The sequence below is a fragment of the Hyaena hyaena genome, unplaced genomic scaffold (assembly GCF_003009895.1).
Source record: "Hyaena hyaena isolate Hyena2069 unplaced genomic scaffold, ASM300989v1 scaffold_444, whole genome shotgun sequence".
Classification (NCBI taxonomy): domain Eukaryota; kingdom Metazoa; phylum Chordata; class Mammalia; order Carnivora; family Hyaenidae; genus Hyaena; species Hyaena hyaena.
The window spans coordinates 1,527,550-1,548,879 of NW_024081078.1; the positions used below are offsets into that span (position 1 = coordinate 1,527,550).

The following is a 21,330-nucleotide window of genomic DNA, read 5'->3' on the forward strand; positions in this document are numbered from 1 at the left end:
AATACAGAAAAGATAAAGAAGTTTATACAGACACTCCCTGACTCATCTCATTTGGTCTAGGATCTCAAATTTCCTTTATTTTGGCATGAACTGTTAATTTTCAGCATTTGCATACAACAGGATACCCAATGACTCTGAATTTCATTTATTGTGGTAGAGCTGAATATCTGACATTTCCAGGAGCAGAGGCTGATAATGGACCTCAACAAGGTGAGCACCGCTGGCTTTCTTGATGGTCTTCCAGTTCAGGTGCCAGCCAATACCTTCAAGGTAGTTAGTTTAATAATACTGAGTGCTCTTCATTTTCTGATGCCTTGGACAGAAAGTCCAGTTTGAATTTTAGCACTTTGAATTTCTGGAAACACCCGAGTGTGTTATTTATTAGTGTGATTTAATTTTCAAATCCCTGAATTGGAAGCCAGAAAATAGGTTCTGGAACCCATCATACAGAGTACTGTCATAAGTGTGTCTCTCAAGATCTTTCAGTTCTCTAGAAATTGGGCTAGGCCACTGTAGAACAAGATGAGAACAATATTCTAACATGAGATTGTTGGGGCGCCTGGGAGGCTCAGTCGGTTAAGTGTCCGACTTCCGCTCAGGTCATGATCTCACAGTTAGTGGGTTCGAGCCCCATGTCGGGCTCTGTGCTGACAGCTAGCTCAGAGCCTGGAGCTTGCTTCTGATTCTGTATCTCCCTCTCTCTCTGACCCTCCCGTGCTCACGCTGTCTCTCAGAAATAAATTTAAAAAGCATAAAAAAATTTAAAAAATAAAAAATAAATAAAATGAGATTGTTATCTGTAGATTCACCCAATTCACTTCACTGCATACTGTTTATTCTTTAACAACAAACTGTAGCACAACGCAATCTCTGGAACGTCTACCACACCCCTCCAGCCCACGGCCACTCTGCTAGTGCAGACCCAGTCTTCTGTATCATCTCTCACATGAGTCAATTGCTACAATTATCAGAGTAACTGGTCTTCCTTCTTCCACTCTTGCACTGCTCTGATCCAGTCTCTATAATGCAGCCAGAGGGGAACTCTGAAAAAAATAGAGGTGATCCTACCAATTCTCTCTTTGAAGTCCTTAAAGTTGCACACTGTTGTTCAAAATCCTCAATGTGGTCTGCACGCCTGGCCCCTGCCTCTGTCCCCAGTGTCCCCAGTGCCTGTCTGCTGTTCAGTTTCTTGGAGCCAGACTGCTCATGTTCAAATCAGAGTTCCATCACTGGTACTCATTGTACCCTTGAATAAGTTATCTAATCATTTTCAGTTATTTGTCAATTTCCCTACCTGTTATCATAATAAAATATTCTAAAGTGCTTAAAGTAGTGGCAGGTACTGAGTGAATGCTTAGTGAGTGTTGTGTATTATATGTGTAATGCTACTCACCCCCCTCCCCAAGGCCTTCTTCATGTTATAGTTTCTCTTTTGAACATCGCCCATGGTCATCCCCTCATATCAATTTCCTTAGCTTAAATATCACTTCTTTTTTTAATGTTTTTATTTATTTTTGAGACAGAGATAGAGACAGCATAAGCAGGGGAGGGTCAGAGAGAGAGGGAGATACAGAATCAGAAGACAGTCTCCAGACTCTGAGCTAGCTGTCAGCACAGAGCCTGACATGGGGCTTGAACCCACAAACCGTGAGATCATGACCTGAGCTGAAGTCGGACGCTTAGCTGATTGAGCCACCCAGGCACCCTGTTAAATATCACTTCTTCAAGAAAGTCTTCTGTGCCCTTCCCTATTCAAGCATACCTCCTGACCCACCCATTAAGTCAGGCTCAGTGTACCCATGGATACACATAACAGGAGAGAGTAATTACTCCCCAGTGGAAGTTTGATTCACAAGAAAGAAATATTTTTAAGTTTTAATATCTAAATAGTCTCTAGCAGTATTAAATTTGGCCAATCTAATTTGCTAGAACATAAAACAGTAACTGTAAAAGAACCAGCTTATAGTTATCCTGGGACACCTTTGTCACACCCTATAATTCTTCTTCCTCATGTTATCTTAATTACTACAGAATAATGGCTCTTGTGATGATTTATATATAAGTAACTTTTAATATACAAAATCATTGAGACTAAAGAGGAGATAAAGAGGGCTAAGGGCCTTTTTGGTAGAAACCAGGCAGTGAAAATTAGAGAACAGCTGAAGGGACCATGGGTGCAAAAGTCTCTCTACCCAAACCAAGTGGGACGGTAAAAACTGGCATGGGTGATGAGCCTGTTGTGGTCATCGTTTCACAATATACATAAATCAAACCATCATATTGTACATGTTAAAAGTATACATGATGTATGTCAATTGTTTGTCAATGATACTGAGGGAGAAAAAAAACTGGCCAAGGTCAAATTGGAATGATGTCCAGGGAACTAGTGCTACGCCATGTTGTTCCCATTTAGTCAGGGTGCTGTCTAGGAGCAGGCTCTTCTGGATAATGGGGGGCTAAGGTGATATCCCCAAAGTGGTAGACCCAGGCTTTGTGGCCAGCCCCATGCCAGAGTTCCTGAGATCTTGATTTCATTCTCTCCCATTGGGAGCAATTGGCATCCCAGAAGTGTAGACAAAAACAACTAAGTATGCAGAAATGGACATAATACTCAGACTTTTTGTATAAGCTATATTCATACAAGTGTGACAAATGTGAAATCATTGGCTGTTTGCACATTTTGTCAGCTTCTACAATATTTGAATACATATCATTCCAATTTCACCCTTGCCAATATTTTTTAAAAATATTTTTATTTATTTCTAGGAGAGAGAGAGAGAGAGAGACAGCATGAGCAGGGGAGGGTCAGAGAGAGAGGGAGATACAGACTCCGAAAGAGGCTCCAGGCTCTGACCTGGCAGCCAGCACAGAGCCCGATGCGGGGCTCGAACCCACGAACCGTGAGACCATGACCCAAGCGAAAGTCAGACGCTTAACCAACTAAGCCACCCAGGCGCCCCCACCCTTGCCAATTTTTAAAAGTCTGGCAAATAAAAGAGAAATGACATATTGTATTGATAATTTTAACTGGAATTCTTAGGATACTTTAACTCAGGAGTCATGTTTAAATGTCTTGAAAACTCTGAGTTTGTAAAGTTAAAGGTTTGATGCTTAATATGTTGAAGATGCCCAAGAAATTTGGTATACTGTATGAATTTTAATTACATTAATAAAAAACATAGAGGAAGGTTTTTTTAAATTTGATTTATAAATCTGTGTCTTTAGGTGTTTGTATTTTGAAATTACAAATAGGATTTAATGAAATTTTAAGTAGTGATATTCAGAAGTTACTTATAAATGATATACGCGAGAGAATTTGATTGGTTGAGTTTATAATTGCTGTTTAAATATTCAGGAGAATTTCATTTGTGCAGTTTGTAAATAAAAACATTCTTGTCAAAAACTAGAAGAACTGCTGTTGAAAAGCCAGTCTCCTTTTCCACCCTCCCCACAGCCCAGCCCCTCTTGGAAGCATCCCCTTTTAAAAACTGAAGCTCAGGTCTTGTTCTGGAGCCTTCTTCAGAGTCTGTCTCGCTCTCTCTCTGTCCCTCCCCTACTTGTGCTCTATCTCTCTAACATCTAGGGGCGCCTGAGTGGCTTCATCTGCTAAACATCGACTTCGGCTCAGGTCATGATCTCACGGTTCATGGGTTTGAGCCGCGCGTTGGGCTCTGTGCTGACAGCTAGTTCAGAGCCTGGAGCCTGCTTCCGATTCTGTGTCTCCCTCTCTCTCTGACCCTCCCCTGCTGTCTCTCAATGTCTCTCTCAAAAATAAATAAAACGTTTAAAAAAAGAGAGACATCTATTAGTTGGATGCTGGACATTTCATATTTGTCTTCTCTTTCATATTTGTCAGCTCTCTATGTTTGCCCTATAACTTTGGAGAATTCCCCAAACTTATTGCTACTTGGTCTATTAATTCTTTGACAACCAAAAATTTAATCTTTCAGAGCAATTCTATATTCTAAGTTTGTTTTTTCAAAGATACTCTGCTCTGAGTTAATAAGTGTTAATAGCTTCTTTGATCTCTGAATGTATTTTATAAATTTATTTTCTTTTTCCTCAATTATGTTCTTATTAGAGACAGGTTTTTTGTTTGTTCAAACTTTTATCCTTTTAGATTTTTTTATGTGCCTTGTGATCTTAATTGCCCATTTATATTTCAGAAAGAAGGACTAATTTAATTATTCTTGGTATCTTGTATGTAATCCCTCTGCTGTTGAGAGGGAGGTATATTTTTTGAAACAGCCTTTTCCTCTGAACAGAAGTCTGCCCGGGGGCTCTGAGCATGTATGAGGGGATCTGGCAGCTCCAGCCCATCCCCCTACAAATGCCATACAGAGGAAAGCTATACTCCTGGCATCCTAACCAAATTGAAACCCTTAGCTCACCTCCACTGTTTTAGTCATTTTGGGGGGGGGGGGGGGGGGGGGGGGGGAAGAGCCTTTGGATTTTTACCTTGGGTCATTGCCAGACTTCTGGCAGACTTCCAAGAGCTCTGAACAGAGGAAAGGATGTCAGTAGGTGAAGGGAAAGTGAAATGGGGGTGTTTCTGACTGGCACAATTGTCCTGAGTCTAGACTTCAAATTATTTGTCCTATTTTCATCCTCACCGCTCCTTCCTGCGCTCCACTCTTCATGCTGACAGTCAGCCCTGAGCCTGTCTAGGAAGATGGAAGATATTACTACCTCTAGAGCAAGTTTTTATCTGGCTTCATCCTCCTCAGTTTGTTTGTTTTCTATAGATATTTCTCCTTCTGGCTTTTCTTCTAGAATCTATCTGCCCCTCCTCTTTCTTTCTTTTATGAGGTTATTTCTTGTAACACTTCTATTTCTTTATTCAGTGGTTTCTGGGAAGAACAGGACTTGGATGCATGTGCTCAGTCCACCATCTTGAACCTGGAGACCATGGACCTATGTCTGGATGCTTATGTTTCCCTAAAGACATTGTGCTTTTAAATTATCACCAACCAATCATGTACTGGAGAGTAAGAACTAAGCAAATGGCCAGTATTTCCATCAAATTTCTGCTTTTCTTTTCAAATGCATTTTAGATCCTTACCCAAGAGCTGAATGTGGCTCAGAAGAATTCGCTCTTGAGTCCAATAGAAAGCGCTTCTGTGTGATGTTCCTCATATCTTTCACATTAAGTACAGGATAACCCATCTGTTTGGTCCATGTATCCATTACTTCTTTCACTGGTAAATTACTTGCCTGATATTAAAAAAAAAAAAAGAGGAACAATTAACAAATTAGGGGAAATGAAAGGATAGAATAATCAGATAAAGAAATGATTGATAAATCATATGTTAATCAAAGAAATAGTTGGGGATATACTTCTTACCTGTTCAAGTGCTCCCCAAAAATCATCAGTTTTTGCATTCCTATATTGGTAGTTTTCCAAGTAAATCTGTATGTGAAAGATAACAAGCATTTTAGAAATCAATGTATGCTTTTCTCATACTTCCACCACATGAGCTGAATCTGTCAACATTTTTCACTCTAATGTATAATATGGCAAGTGTACCTTCAGTAAAAGTCAAATGACACACTGCATGTAAAACATTTTGTAACCTATAAAAACGTCAAATAATTTATTTATAAAGCACAAGGAATATTTTTCCTTATCAATGATGTAGCTTATTTTTTTTATTTTAATTTTTTTATTTTTTATTTTAGAGAGAGAGTGCATGCAAGCAGGGGAGAGGGGCCGAAGGGAAGAGAGAGAGAGAGAGAAAGAGAGAATCTTAAATAGGCTCAACCCTGAGTGTGGAGCCCGATGCAGGGCTTGATCCCATGACCATGGGATCATGACCTGAGCCGAAATCAAAAGCCAGATGCTCAACTGACTCAGCCACCCAGGTGCCCCTAGCTTGTCCTTTTTTTAATAGTCTAATGGGCTTGTGCACAGGAGAGGAAACACTTAATTTTTTTCAGGACAAGAAATATAAGATACTTAAGGGCAGTCAAGTGTTCAGCAAACAGTCAACAGTCCATAACATTTGTGATCCAGTGTGAAGAGAGATTCATAATTCTATGATCTTAGAGCTGTTAACCTGTCGCTATTGGCTACATCCCCTACCTTCACTTATAGTGGTGTTTTCTCATCTCAGACACTAGATGAGCCCATCACACATGAGTGATTGAGGCTATATGCAAAGATAAAACAGGTAAGCCTGTCTCTAAGCCAAGGCTCAGCAAACTTTTTTTTGGTAAAAAGCTATATAGTAAAGATTTTAAGTTTTATGGGTTCTATAGCGTCTGTCACACCTACTCAACTCTGCCTCTGTAGCACAAAAGCATCCATAGATAACATGTAAATGAAAAACCAAGAAAACATTATTTATGCGCTCTGATATTTGAATTTCATGTAACTTCCACACGTCATGAAATATTGTCCTTCTTGTGATTTTTCAACAATTCAAAGCTGTAGAAATGATTTTGTTTGCAGACCTTAGAAAAGTGAGTGGTGGGCCAGATTTGGCCTGCAAGTAGCTGTTGGTAGACCCCTGCTTCAAAGTTTTAAATTGCACCACTGTGCAATTTAAATCTTTTTTAATGCTTATTTATTATTGAGAGACAGAGCATGAGCAGGGAGGGGCAGAGAGGTGGAGACACAGAGTCCAAAGCAGGCTCCAGGCCCTGAGCTGTCAGCACAGAGCCCGATGCAGGGCTCAAACTCGTCAACTGCAAGATCATGACCTGAGTCAAAGTCAGGTCCTTAACTGACTGAGCCACCCACGCGCCCAAACAGACCCCTGCTTTAAAGAAATGGATATACAACCTTTCGAATAGTAAGAATGATAATGATGATCCTGATCCTGGATAAATTGGGGAAATTATTCACGAGAGTAAAGAATGTCTTTACTCTTCAAATAGTTTTAAAATAGGAGTTTTTTAACTAGAAAGCTCTCCCCGTTAGCAATTCTGTTCACAAAGTCTCTCTCTATATGACTTTTTAGGTCCAATGTGGTAGGTCACTAAAGGAAATCCTAGTTTTCTCCTAGTCTCATAATTGGAAGCCACTCATGCATCTCCAGGAAACCCTCCAACGTTCCTGCTGTATCACACCTCTGTTGCTGTCAGGAATTGTCCCAATTAAAATATGGACATCTTTGGGGCACCTGGGTGGCTCAGTCAGTTGAGCATCTGACTCTTGTTTTCAGCTCAGGTCATGATCTCAGGGCTGTGCAATAGAGACCTGCATTGGACTCTGCGCTGGGTGCAGAGCCTGCTTGGGATTCTCTCTCTCTCCTTCTCGCTCTCCCCTCTCCTGCTCAGGCTCACTCTCTTTCAAAAAATAATAAAAAAATAAAATAAAATAAAATAAAATAAAATAAAATAAAATAAAATAAAATAAAATAATAAAATAAAATAAAAATGCTGTCACTTTCTTAAGTGTTCCTTGAGCCTTCAAAGAATAACAAGTGGTTAACGTTGCACATGACATTTTCACTCTAAGTGACTATAATTTTCAGGAAGTTACTGTGCCTAAGTCACATTAGTTTCTAAATTCCTTTCATTTGAGGTGTAAAGAGATGAAACAATATTAGATGCCCTGCTCCAAGAAGCCTGGACTAGGGTTGAGACCAGTTTGGAATGCCGCCTTTGTTTTTGTTCCTCTGATTAGTTCACTTCTCAGCACCGCCACTGGAGGGCAGGCAAAGGAAGGGAGAAGAAATGAAAGCCACTCAATCGGTATCAGTTTTAAGCATTTGTTCCAGAGCTTTGCACAAATCATTCATTCTAAATAAAATAACTGGATACTTGAAATAGTAATTAATTGCAACCGTAGCTACCTCTTAATGACAATTTCTAGTGAGTAATAGCTTTTTAAAATTAATTTAGAGGGGCGCCTGGGAGGGTCAGTCGGTTAAGCGTGCGACTGGCTCAGGTCATGATCCCACAGTTTGTGGGTTTGAGCCCCGTGTCGGGCTCTGTGCTGACAACTACCTCAGAGCCTGGAGCCTGTTTCAGATTCTGCGTCTCCCTCTCTCTCTGACCCTCCCCTGCTCACACTGTCTCTCTTTCTCAGGAATTAAAAAACAACAACAACCATTTAAAATTAATTTAGAGGAGTTTATTTGTATACTCACAATACCTTGAGCTTAGAACTGTGCAATCTTAGCACTAGAAGGGACATTAAGTATTATTAGTACAACTCAAATTTTGTTGGGGGTGAAGGAAACTGGTGCCTAGAGAGGTGATGAGATTTTCCTGAGGTCCTGAGGTAACCTTGAAAGAATTCTAAATCCTGAACCAGTTTGTGAGCTTTCTGTCAGTGATGTTATTATTGTTACTGCTTTTTAAACCACAGTCTCTTGCTTCTACTGAACTATAGGCTACATGGACATTTATATAAACAGTATATGAAAAGACATCAATTTTGAGTGCCTGGGTGGCTCAGTCAGTTAAGTGTCTGACTCTTGATTTCGGCTCAGGTCAGGGTCTCATCCTCATGAGATCAAGCCCGGGAGCTGCCATGAAGCTCCCTGCTGAGTGTGGAGCTTGCTTAAGATGTGATCTCTCCTTCTCCTTCTGCCCCTCCCCTATTTGTGCTCTCTCTCTTAAAAAACAAAAAAAGACATCAATTCTATTTTGTCTAGATTAGTACATTTCCGAATACTCTATATGAGGAAATTCTTCACCTTGAATATTCACGATGCAGTCATTCCATTCAAAATTTCATGGTGACCTACATCCCCCGATCCTAGTGCTCCCATTGGCTGGGTTTGGGGTGGTAAGCACAAAAGGAAAAGAACACTGGTTCTGTTACTAGTATCCTAGGAAGGGAAAGGACATGTTGCACCTGAGCCACTGCTGTTCCATCAGGGATACCTCTTATACCCGGAGGAAAAGAAAGCATGGATATATTTCTCAGCTTGATTTCATGACCATATGCTGTTTCAAATGCCCCATTATCTATTATCATTTCTTTTTAAATTTTTAAAAAATATTTATTTTTAAGAGACAGAGAGACAGAATGTGAGTGGGGAAGGGGCAGAGAGAGAGAGAGGGAGGGAGATACAGAATCCGAAGCAGGCTCTAAGGCTCTGAACTGTCAGCACAGAGCTCACCTTGGGACTCAAACTCACAAACCACGAGATAATGACCTGAGCCGAAGTCGGCCACTGAGCTACCCAGGCGCCCCATCTATTATAATTTCTTATGCACAAGCACAGCCTTAAAGATTTTCCAGGTGATGGTTTTGATCTTATTCCCTCTCACTACTACCTATCTTGATGTCGGAGGTGGGGTTTGGGGGAAGGTGATGAGCTTGAAAGAGAACAGAAAGCTGGCCATCCCCAGATTTAGTGCCATGCCAGGTTAGCTAATGAAGAGTCACTTTGGGCAGAAAGTTAGTATTTGCCAGGAAAACATCTTGAACAATATCACGGCTTCAGGAATTTAGGGGGTGCAATCACAGAGGGATGCTAATTCAAGTAAAGATACTATTCAGATACTTGAATGAAGTGGAAGAATGTTCCAATTGGTTTGTGAGCTTAACTGAGTGTGGTCTACACTGACCATATACTGTTTTCAGATATTAGCTAGTGTTTGAAGATTGTAGGAAAAAAGTGAGGGTTTAGTGGTTAGTGGGGTGTGTGTCTGTGTGTGTGTGTGTGTGTGTGTGTGTGTTAATTTATTCCACAGCACTATGATGGCATGAAAAAATTAATATCTAATCATTCTGGTTTAGTTTCTAGCTGCATCTGTAGTCACAGGATGGAGGAAGACAGATTTCACTTGAGAAATATTAGTTTTAGACAGGACTGGATTTTTAATTAATTACACCATAGATACCAGGCTAAAGAAAATATGAGAGTATTACTGAATTATTAGAATAGCTATTCACTTTTAAAGACTCCCGGAACATCTCTAGGAGTTACTATAAAAATCATTTAATTTGAAGTCAGCTTTGAAGATTCCAAGAATGTTATCCACCGGTTTAATTTAGAATGAAACTATGCAATTGGAATTTTAACTTAATGTTTCAAAATGAATTGTCTTTGTTTTTCTCTAGGTCATTTATTGTAGACCGTTCATTCACTTAAGAAGCATTGTTTGGATTGCCCATCATGTGTGATGCCATCTACTAGAGACTGGAATATATGCAAAGATATAGGAGACAGAGTTCCCCACTAAAGGTGATCCCAGTAGGAGAAGATATGATGAAATGTGAGTCTGAAGCTGATGGAAAAGTTACAAAGTGTTCTAATGTACACATAAGAACAAGCACATGGCTTTTCCCTTTCTTCCAGTGTCCACACAGAATATATATATATTTTTTTACAAATAGTTTATTGTCAAATTAGTTTCCAACCACACAGAATATTTTATTAATGGACAAAAGAAGTAAAATCTATTGATGTGCTCGCTGAATATTTCCTAAGTCTTGGACTTATTTCTTACATAACTAGTCACCTAGGAATTTTACCATTGGGTAGAAATGGACTGTTTCTTTTTGGGGTAGCCTAGAGAGTGCTAGATGCCACATAACAAGGCTTGGTAGTGGTAAGAGCTGAAGGAATGGTGAACGGACACTGTCCTGGGTAATCACATCCAAAAGGAGTGTGGATCCTCTTTGGGAAAGCTGACAGAGTGCTGTTCTGACCTCTTTTCTACGCTCTGGACAGGCATCCAGCACCACAACTCTGCCTAACTACCTGGGGCACCACAGAAGGGAGGGCAGAGAATAAAGGGAAGAAGCTGGAAAACAATTCCATCTCCGGGCCACAGCAGGGCCAACCCGCAGACAGGGCACTTACAGGGACACAGTGAAGCAACACTGATAACATAAAACCCTGAGAGATTTGGCTTTGGTTTTGCTAGCAAAACACAAAAGATGTGTGAAACACTTTTGAAAATTTATTATCATTTCTGTTTCCAAAAGGAAGCAGGCCCTCTTTATTCCTTGACTCCCCCACATTCCTTGAATGTGTATATTTGCCATTTTTAAGTCCAATAATAAGGGAAAAGTCCTTGTATGAACTATAAGGGAAGACTTTTATAGATACATTTAAATCTTTATGTCATGTGGCTATGGCCTGAATCACATTCCCCAAAATTCATACAGTGAAGCTCTCATCTCTAATGCGATTGTGTTTGCAGATGAGGCCTTTGGAAAGCATTTAGGTTCAGATGAAGTCATGAGGGTGGGACCCTCACTATGGGATCAATGTCCTTATGATAAGAGGCACCAGAGAGCTCTCTCCCTCTGCCATGTGAAGACACAGAGAAAGGCAGCCGTCTGCAAACCAGGCTGACAGCCCTCTCTAAAACAGGAGTCTGCAGTGCCTTGGCCAGAGACTTCTTGGCCAAGGTGAGAAATGGTGAGAAAATAAATTTCCGTTGTTTAAACCACCCAGTTGATATATTTATTATGGCAGCCTGAGCTAATACACATGTAAAGGATATCAAAAATAACCAAGGACTCCAAGTAACTTCTCCATGAAATTTCTGCTAAATGGTAATTAGAGACACAGTGTAGCCACTTAACTGGATGTGAAGTCACCTTTTTATGTTTTGCTATTTAATCTATCCCTGAGTAAGGAGAGGAAAAAGTAAAACAGGGATCGTCCTTGATTAATCACATACTGACATTCATCAGCCACGGAGCAATGTAGCTTACGCTTAATACTATTAAAAGCGATAAATCGTACCTGACAGCCTTTTTGAAACTTCTCTGGTGTTATCCAGTCTTCAAGCATTCTCAGAATGGAAACGCCCTGCGGTGGAAAAGAATGACAAATCAAACTAGGAAAGGATACCAATGATCGCTATTGTGACTAGTACTTTCTGATCATATGTGTGAGATTATTTCTTCAGTATGATTCCACTAAATTACTTGGATATAGCTCTATCATTTTAAGATAAAAATGGCATTTGGCACACCCCCTGTGTCTAGGCTTCTAAAATAACTAAAAGGTAAAGAGAAATGGATAAAGTGGCCATCATTTCAGAGACTTGGGGTTTAAATAATTATTGCACTTTGCCAAATGAACCAGCAGATGGAGCTTTTCTAATGAAAGAGAATGGTTTGAAAGACTTAGAAAACCCTTATTTTTCAGTGAATAAGGAAAGTAATTCCATGATAAAATTCTGGCTACTTCTTAAATATATTTCAGTACTTTAAAAGTACAACATTTAGTGGAAATAGATAGTTGAGGAAATATCTGATCAAACAGTTTGATATAAATACATCATTTAGACATAAAATCCTCTTCAAAAGTAGTTTATCTCATTTGGTTTTATTTTGTCTGAAGAATCTAATGAATACCTCTGCTCTCTACTTTCTTTGCATATGTTATAAGATTAATACTAAAATGCACTACTTATAAATTTTTAAATCAATTTTCAAGTAACTTGCTGGAAAATCATGGGCCACTCCCCATCCAAATTAGTAATTTTTACTGCAATTTAATAAGTATAAATTATCTTTGCACCTAGAAGACTAAAGGCTTAGAACATTTATTTATTTCTGACCTACTATCTTAAACCCATGGAATATCTAGGACTCAGAAAGAAACTGATAAAATATAAACTGTATATAACTGTAATAAAATATAAACATCTCCATGTGAGCTATTAGAATGTACTGTTAGTGGACTAGAAATGTTTATTTTAACAGAAATTTTTAAAAGAATCATTGGTGATGTGAAAGAAAAATGAGAAGAGAAGCCTAAAAAGATGCCGTGGGAATGATAGGGAAAGCCAAAAATATGATGCTATAAATTTGAAATGGTAATCTATAAAGGCTTTTCTCACTTAAGCCATTTTAACTAGTAGTCATTTTAGTAATTATAATATTTTGTCTTAAACCAATACTAGGTATTGTTCAGAATAGCAACATGTATTCATTTCCAGTGGGTTTTGAGCAACTGAGCATAGTGGGTAAACCATGAGCAGCAAAGGGGAAATAACTAAATTATGCTGCATGCAGGCATGAGTATGTTTGGAGGCAGAACTGTAGGAAGGAGACGCTGTGGGAGAAAATGGGTCACGGCAGATCTTCAGTAACTTTGCAAAAAAAAATTTCATGGATAAAAATGCCCCATCTAGGCGCCTGGGTGGCTTAGTCGGTTGAGCGTCCAACTTTCGTTTGGGTCATGATCTTGCGGTTCGTGGGTTTGAGCCCGTGTCGGGCTCTGTGCTGACTGCCAGCTCAGAGCCTGGAGCCTATTTCGGAGTCTGTGTCTCCCTCTCTCTCTGACCCTCCCCTGCTCACGCTGTCTATCTCTCTCTCCTAGAAATAAATAAAAATATTTTTTAAAAATGCCCCATCTACAACATGCTAATAAAGTCATCTTTATATCTTATATAAAAATGGATAAAAGGAATTCCTTCCAACTGAGTTGGGTTTCAGTTCTTATTGGAAACACTAAAGGATTCTATAGAAAAGATGTCCCCCCCCCCAAAAAAGAAAGAAAGAAAAGAAAGAAAAAAAAATGTCCCCATGTATGGCATTTCCCAAAGACCACATGGCAGAAAAAGATTTACTGTCTTTTAAAAGAGCAAATAAAACAATTTTAAATGTGATGCTTAAAGTGTACATGTTCAGTTAGAATGAGAGAGGTTATAAACAAAAGTGAAGGGAGAAGTCTTTAAAAACCTGTTTCAAAATCTTGTGACAATTACCAGCATTAATCGGTTTGACTGAAGAGCACAAACTACTGAATATTCAGCATCCAAAACAAGTTCCACGCTGTTTCCTGAAGCCTGTGAGCATAGTCTAATCATTCTTACCATTTTTAGGCATTTACTCAAAGTCACTACACAGGAAGAGGCTCACACTCATGTTCTGTTTTCCCCACCTTGCTATAGGATATTCCATCAAAGACAGATGTTATTTCAGCAGGAGTTGTCACCGTGACAACAATTGGGTGCGAGGACATCAAAGAATCATCCTCTTGTACAGGTAACACATCTTCAAGTAACATCTGATCTCTCTGAAATGACACAATGAACCAGAGAAATACAGCACTTCCTTTATACTGGTCCATATTTCAAAATATCATTTATATAAAACTGAGGGAAAATAAATGTAAATCGATCAAATTACTCAAGACCAGCATTAGGTGTCCCAATGAATCATGTGTTGCACTGATTAATTTGCATGGATTCCATTCCCTTCTTCTATTATAATTCCTTTGACTTTACCCCTATAATTCCTTGACTTTACAAGTCAAGAAGACATAAGCATCTGTGAATTCTGTTTCTGCCACTTCTGTGTGCCTTTCGGACACGTGCCAAACTTTCCAAGCCCTATTTCCATACCTGTGCAATGGACACCTCACAGATTTGTCCTCAGAATTAAGTGAGGATACATGTTGATCTGCCAAAAATTGATGTTTGGGATTTTTTTTCCCCGTCAACGAAACATTAGAATTTGGATGATTCATAATTAATCAAAGAAAATATTAGTTTTTGCCACAGTTCATCATCTCATTCTAACCCTATGTTTTCTCAGCAAAATACAGGATTGAGAGGTCTAGCTGTCTACTTCCATGGCTCATAACTCAATGTTTCCATTTTCTAGATCTGTAGGTTTAAGCAAGTTCCCACACCCATCAAATAGGGATAATGGGAATTGTTAGAGAATTCAAAGACATAATGCATGGTAAGCATTTGGCATAGTCCCTGCTGGAGTGAAACCCAACACCATAGCTGCTATTACTATTTTGATTCATCATCAATTAGATTCTGAAATCTCATTCTGTTAAATCATTACTAAAAAAATCAAAAGCTTTATTGGTCTTACTTTATTAAAACTATTCTTCGCAGAGGAGCATACCATATTTAGGTTTTCCAATTTTGTGATTTCTATTTATAATAGGCAAGGTACTATTGTGAAGTGATGACTGCCAATCAAGGTAGTTTTGACCTGGATTTAAAACTTTGTACACCTTTTAGGTGCAGAAAGAATTCAGGTCTCAGTGTCAGGAAATTTGACTCTAGTCTTGGTTGTGCTACCAATTGTCTATGTGAGATTAGAAAGTTATATTACCTTCCTGAGCATCAGAGTTTTCACCTGTGAAGTGAAGCTCCACCACTGTGGTACTTACCAGGCTCTCTTACAATCTGTCTTTTTATTTATCTGTCCCCTCTACCCACCATACCATTAACTGGGAATTTCTTGAGGGCAAGAACTATGTTTTATTCAGTTTTGGATTCTCTGTAGTGCCACTGCACACAGAAGACTGAACGAATGGATAAAGAATGAATGAATGGGGGCTCTTGGGTGGCTCAGTTGGTTAAGCGTCTGATTCTTGGTTTCGACTCAGGTCATGATCTCACAGTTCATGATCAGTGCGGAGCCCACTTGGGATTCACTCTCTCTCCCTTCCCCTGCTCATGCTCTCTCACTCTCTCTCTCTCAAAATAAATAAACTTTAAAAAATTCATAAATGAATGATGATATATGTATGAGTTGGACCATCTGATTAAATTTCACTGAAGAACTGCATACTAAATTCTTCTGAAATTAATTAGTATTTTGAAATACCGAATTGGAATATTAAAATGTTATATATATGTGTGTGTATACATATATATATATAGTACAACAATTTAAAATGTTCTAATTTCCTGCAATACCCTGATATAAATCTGACATCAGGTTACTTTATAGAAAATGAAGGACAACATATTTTTTCGTTTCTAGAGTTTAGTTTCAAAAATTACAAAATCAACAGTTTTCAACATATATGAGTGATTCTCAACTAGTGGAAATGTTGTCCCTCAGGGAACATCTGGAAATGTGTGGGCACATTTTTGCTTTTACAACTGGGGAGGGAGGGATACTTAAATCTCGTATATATGGGCCAGCGATGCTCTTAAATATTCTACACAGTACACAGGACAGCCTCCACCATTGTCAACCACTCCTGAGTTATCTGGCCCAAATGTCAGTAGTTCCATGGTTGAAAAACCCTGACGTAGACTAAAGTTCTAAAGCAGGAATGATTGCAAGTTAACTTTTTCACTCTTCAAGATAGGTTGTGGAACAGGCCAAAGGCTTCAGGTATTTAAGGCTGTATTTTTATTTTTTTCCAGTAGAGGGCAGTGGTCTCTATCGTACACAATGTCCTATAATTCACTACTTTTACGCGTCTACACACTTATGCTTTCATATATACTAACATATAAGCATACCAACACCATCTAAATAGAGATAAAGACAGGCTTAGCCTTTCAGAAAAAAAATACCTTTTGGGTTCACAGACGCCTTTGTTCGAGGCCCCTAGAGACATGAGGTAGGATAATGGTAGTTCCGTGTATTTTTAGGAGCTTTTAAGCTTACAAGAGAGAGAACAATGTTCTTCTTTCATAAAGGAGAGAACCAACTCAGTATATGTCACTTGCTCAAGGTCACATTCCCTGTAACACTAAGTTTATGCTCTTATCTCTTTACCACACTATTTCAGCAACCTCTGTAAGGTAAGTTGTTTGCAAAATTAAACTTAGAGATTTTTCAAAGGACTAGCACTACAGACACTTAAATATTAAATTAAATATGCATTGCCTAAGGTCACTATTTTTTTCCTGCTTTGAAACATGTTATTAAGGGACTCTTTCAAGGATATCCTCAGACTGGGCTACTCAATTGCTCTCTGAGACCTGGGCACTTGCCCTAAGGGAGATAGAATTCAGTGGAGCTGACCGGTTTTACTCATACACACAACTTGGCTTGGCTCACCAGTTCACCATCACACCAGGCCCCTGACTCGGGGACATTGTCATTGTGTAAAGGTTTCAGTCACTTTGCATGAGGAAAGTCGGCATTTGTAGCTTATGTGTTTAGGGCTCACCATTTGCCAATCTTTTTCTGCTTGGTTTACTCCCAGGAACTCAAAGAAGGAAGCAAAGCCTTCATTCAGCCACAAGTCTTCCCACCATTCCATGGTCACAATATTTCCAAACCACTGGAATTATAAGCAATAAAGAGATAGTTAAATTTGTGTGCTTGAGGTAGAAAGGCCTAGAAAATTTCAGTACATTTATTTCTTCATGAAAATGTCACTTGACACAAAAGTGGCAGGTATTGTACTTAATTAGCATTCATTTCTAGCATCATTTCTCCTGAATTTTTTCCTTTTCTCCTGATTTTTAAATGACCTTAAATTCTCTTTTGTTTATTGCCTTTATTTAGATATTACTGGGAGTATTTAAAGTTATAACAAGGATTCCTGTATATTTACTAAAAGCAAAACAATGTGTCTTAAAAGGTTTTTATGGTAAAATATTTACTAGCACTAAGAAAGACCTTCAAGTAGGATTTTCTGATTGGCTCTTTCTTATTTGTGGAGTTATTATTAATTTCAGTTACTCCTATAGTCTTAAGCCACTTTAAAAAACAAGCAAAAATTTGAGGGGCATCTGGGTGGCTCAGTCAATTAAGGCTCTGACTCTTGATTTTGGCTTAGGTCATGATTTTGTGGTTTGTGGGTTTGAGACCAGCATCAGGCTCTGCACTGACCGAGCCTCTCTGCCACTTTCCTGTTTGTGTGTGTGCGCACTCTCTCTCTCAAAATAAATAAATAAACATTATTAAAAACAAGCTAATTTGATGCTAAGATTCTATACCTGATGCACAAGTTCATGGGCAACCACACTGGCTACCCTCTGCTGGTTTGATGAGGCTGATTCCTGAGGGTCATAAAGCAAGTTTGTTTCTCTGTAAGTGATGAGTCCCCAGTTCTCCATAGCCCCAGTGCCAAAGTCTGGAATAGCGATTTCATCTATGGAAAAAGAAACAGTCCCACGAGAAATACTTCTTTGCATTTGTTTATAACATTTCTTACCAAATTAAGTTCTTTGGATGAATGTTTTTTAAAAAGGCTAAAAATAATTTCTTAGAATAAAAAACAATAATCTATTTGTGTGAACTTTTCTGTCTTCAGGCACTCAAACTTTCCATGGAACATTTCCTGTTGACTCCAGATATCAATGTGTCTTCTATTTTTCAAGGAAGGATACTAATGGCAATGCTCTTTTCAGGGCTCTGTAATTTTACGTCTTTGTTTCTCTCTGTGCTTCATTTTTATTAGCTTTTTTTTCAAGATTTTTACTTAGGTAACAGAGACCATTTGCTTTGGGGATAAGCTATGAGGAATAAGAAAGTGAAGTTTTTAAAGGAAGATTTAGAAGTGTGGGGCTTCAAAATCCACAGAAATGTATTTCTATCCAAGGATGTAGAATATTAGGGAATATAAAATTCCACTTTTGTTCCTATTTCTGTACAATTTATCAACTCAAATCCCTACTAAATGAATAGGTTCCCATGTATTTGCATGCATTAAATAATTTGGATCAGCATGAAATAGACTGTATTCTTTCTAAATTCTCTTCCAGACCTACGATGCCAGGTTCTACCAGAACTGTCTATTCTTTATTTTTGTTTGGGCCTATAATCTTAGATATAATGACAGGAAGAGGCGGTGCTGATTAGTTCCATGTTAAATCCCAAAACAGAAAATGCTGAGCTTGGTTAGTGGACAGAATACAGCTTCATCAGTTAATGAAGTGTAATAAAAATGTAATTTTTCTCTTATCACAGAGAATTTCAATGAGGCACATAAATAAAAATAAATTTTTATCTAACATATAAGAAAAGGTCCTTTCTGGTTAAAATAAGGATTCTTAAAGCTTTTTATAAAGAATGAAAAATGGATATATCTTCAATAAAAATCAAGATTACAGCAGTAGATTTCTTTTCATGTCATCTTCATTCTTAGATTTAGCTATTTTATTGCAAGAACACCACTTAAAGGGTGGAGAAATATTCCCTCCAAGGACCAGTATTTCCTATAATATTATGGAGTACAATTTGTACCTAATATTTAAACAAAAGGACTTTTTTGTGACATAATTTCTCTAGTGAGTATTAGCATTATAATTAATTAACTCTAGTGTATTTAATAAATGACGAGTATGATAAGTGCAGAAGACCTCCGTAAAAAAGTCTAGGAAAGAGTTAATTCATGGGGCGCCTGGGTGGCTTAGTCGGTTGGGCATCCGACTTTTGCTTAGGTCATGATCTCGCAGTTCGTGGGTTCGAGCCCCGCATCCGGCTCTGTGCTGACTGCCAGCTCAGAGCCTGGAGCCTATTTCAGAGTCTGTGTCTCCCTCTCTCTCTTACCCTCCCCTGCTCATGCTGTCTCTCTCTCTCTCTCCTAGAAATAAGTAAAAATATTAAAAAAAAAAAAAGAGTTAATTCAGAAGGGGCTAAAAACGCGTTTTAAAGTATAAAGAAGGAATAAGGAAGAATGAGGAAGAGAAAACGAGAAGAGAGAATAAATTTCTAAGAGCTCCACTTTCCACTTTATCCTGGGTGTTACAGGTGACATAAAGAGAGGAGACTTTTAAATTGATGTGCTTAACATTTTATAAATATTATTCTGATTTTGATGAAAAGTTGTGTCTCTTCCTGTCTCTTTCTGTAATCGTAGGAAGCTGATGCCATTGAAGAGAAAACGGAGCATCTACAAAGTTGCTCAGAGCCACAGCTATTCCAACGCAGAGAACCTGGCTTCCCAGTCACTTTGCACTGATAATTTGTTAAAATAGAAGCATAAACCAAAATAGAGAAATCAATTTTGGGTTAGTTTTCTTGTTGCCTTCATTTTATTCCTACAGACATCTACATGGGTGTTTTATTTAAAGTCTTTGCTAAACCACTCAAGCTTTACTAATAAAGCATTTTTGCTGTTGGTCATATCCATACCATTTTGATTACAGCCCTATTTTTATTTTAAAAAGAAAACATGCCCGCCCCCCCAGTTAGAAAAAATATATACTGGGGTGCCTGGATGGCTCAGTTGGTTGGTTGTCCGACTTCAGCTCAGGTTATGATCTCGTAGTTCGTGGGTTCAAGCCCTACGTCGGACTCTGTGCTGACAGCTCAGAGCCTGGAGGCTGCTTCAGAATCTGTATCTCCCTCTCTCTGTGCCCCTCCCCTGCTCACACTCTGTCTCTCTATCAAAAATAAACATTAAAAATTTAAAATATATATATATATGTATGTATATTTATGAAAGGAGCACCAGTGTGTTGTTTCATTTTAACTGCTGGAGAATCCAGAATTAGTTTTGTACAATGGAAGGACTAGAAGCACATGGGACTCCGAAAGCATCATTTATCCCTTTTAGTTATCAGTTCATTGATGGGAGAGGCGCAGTGTAGGCTAGTGCAATGGTAATGATTTTGAAATCAACTAATTTAGGTTGCTATTTCTGGCTCCATTATTATCAACATGTGCAGTTCCACACAATACTTTAATCCTTATTTGGAAGTAAAAGTCTATGCATTTAACAGGGAAGAACAGAGTAAGTAAGGACGTTATTCTTGAAGTAATCCAAAATGCATATTTTAGGATCTAATAAATATTAGACACATATTTTAAGCATATAATAAAAAGACTAAGGGGTGACTCTGAACTAAAAATGCTAAAACTGGAGGAAATAACTTAGGTGAAAGCAAAGGCAATATTAAAAATTAGAAAATGAAAAACGAGTCTCACCTAATTTAGGAAGAGCATAATCCATTGCAAAGTATTCTTCAAAATAATCAAACACAATTTTAGTTATGTTTGCAGCATATTCGGCTGTGTGCTTTTGCTCTGGTTGGACATATATAGTGAGCTATTAAACAAAACACAAAAATTCAGTGAAAATTATTCTTTGTTTGACAAAACACACAAAAATTATGACATATAACACAGTGGAAGGAAGGTGAGCTTTGGAGCCAGATAGAGACTTATTTGAATCCCAGTTCTGAGTGGTTTTGAACAAATCACTTCTCATCTCCAAGACTGATGCATGAAGGAAATAATACTGCATAACACTCTGAGTAATTTCAATAACTAGAAATAATGTAAGTCACAATAATTGGCATAGGGTCCAATACATTTTAAAAATGTTATTACTTTTTTCCACTTAGAATATATATTCTTAATATCTATGCCTCTCCCTATTTTTCTATCAATTTCTTCCTCCCTTCCTTCCTTCCTCCCTCCCTTCCTTCCTTCCTTCCTTCCTTCCTTCCTTCCTCTCTCTCTCTCTCTCTCTTTGTATACCCTGCCTTTGAGGAAACGAGTCATGTGATTTTCTCATCTAAAGAAGCCCTTAGATACTTTATTTTTGCTTGTACTATTCTATCCATTACTGCCCAAATTATCCTTTTGATACTTTAACTATTTGACTCTCAGAGTCTAAAATATAGTGATTCAAAATTTTCTGAGAGGGAGGAATCTTAACAAACTACATCAATTCTCTATTTGTGTGCCTATGACATGGTTTATAAATCAAATCCAAGTGTAGACTTTTTACT

General features: G+C 38.3%; 1 protein-coding gene and 1 long non-coding RNA gene across 3 annotated transcripts in view; one reads left to right on the forward strand and one right to left on the reverse strand.

The window, feature by feature from the left end:
* The window catches only part of LOC120246016 (glutamyl aminopeptidase), an 84,174-nt gene that overhangs the window by 33,233 nt on the left and 29,611 nt on the right, over nt 1-21,330 (reverse strand). For both annotated transcript variants that reach the window (XM_039253302.1, XM_039253301.1), the window contains exons 4-10: nt 20,522-20,642; nt 17,587-17,741; nt 16,812-16,925; nt 13,815-13,949; nt 11,664-11,729; nt 5,345-5,410; nt 5,063-5,214 (exon numbers count right to left, since the gene is read on the reverse strand). In XM_039253302.1, the coding sequence (XP_039109233.1) occupies nt 5,063-5,214; nt 5,345-5,410; nt 11,664-11,729; nt 13,815-13,949; nt 16,812-16,925; nt 17,587-17,741; nt 20,522-20,642 (809 nt within the window). The remainder of the gene's footprint in view (nt 1-5,062; nt 5,215-5,344; nt 5,411-11,663; nt 11,730-13,814; nt 13,950-16,811; nt 16,926-17,586; nt 17,742-20,521; nt 20,643-21,330) is intronic.
* Nucleotides 13,864-21,330, forward strand: part of LOC120246018 — a 38,702-nt gene continuing 31,235 nt past the window's right edge. Inside the window, exon 1 of the long non-coding RNA XR_005531949.1 lies at nt 13,864-13,918. This is a non-coding gene — a long non-coding RNA (uncharacterized LOC120246018). The remainder of the gene's footprint in view (nt 13,919-21,330) is intronic.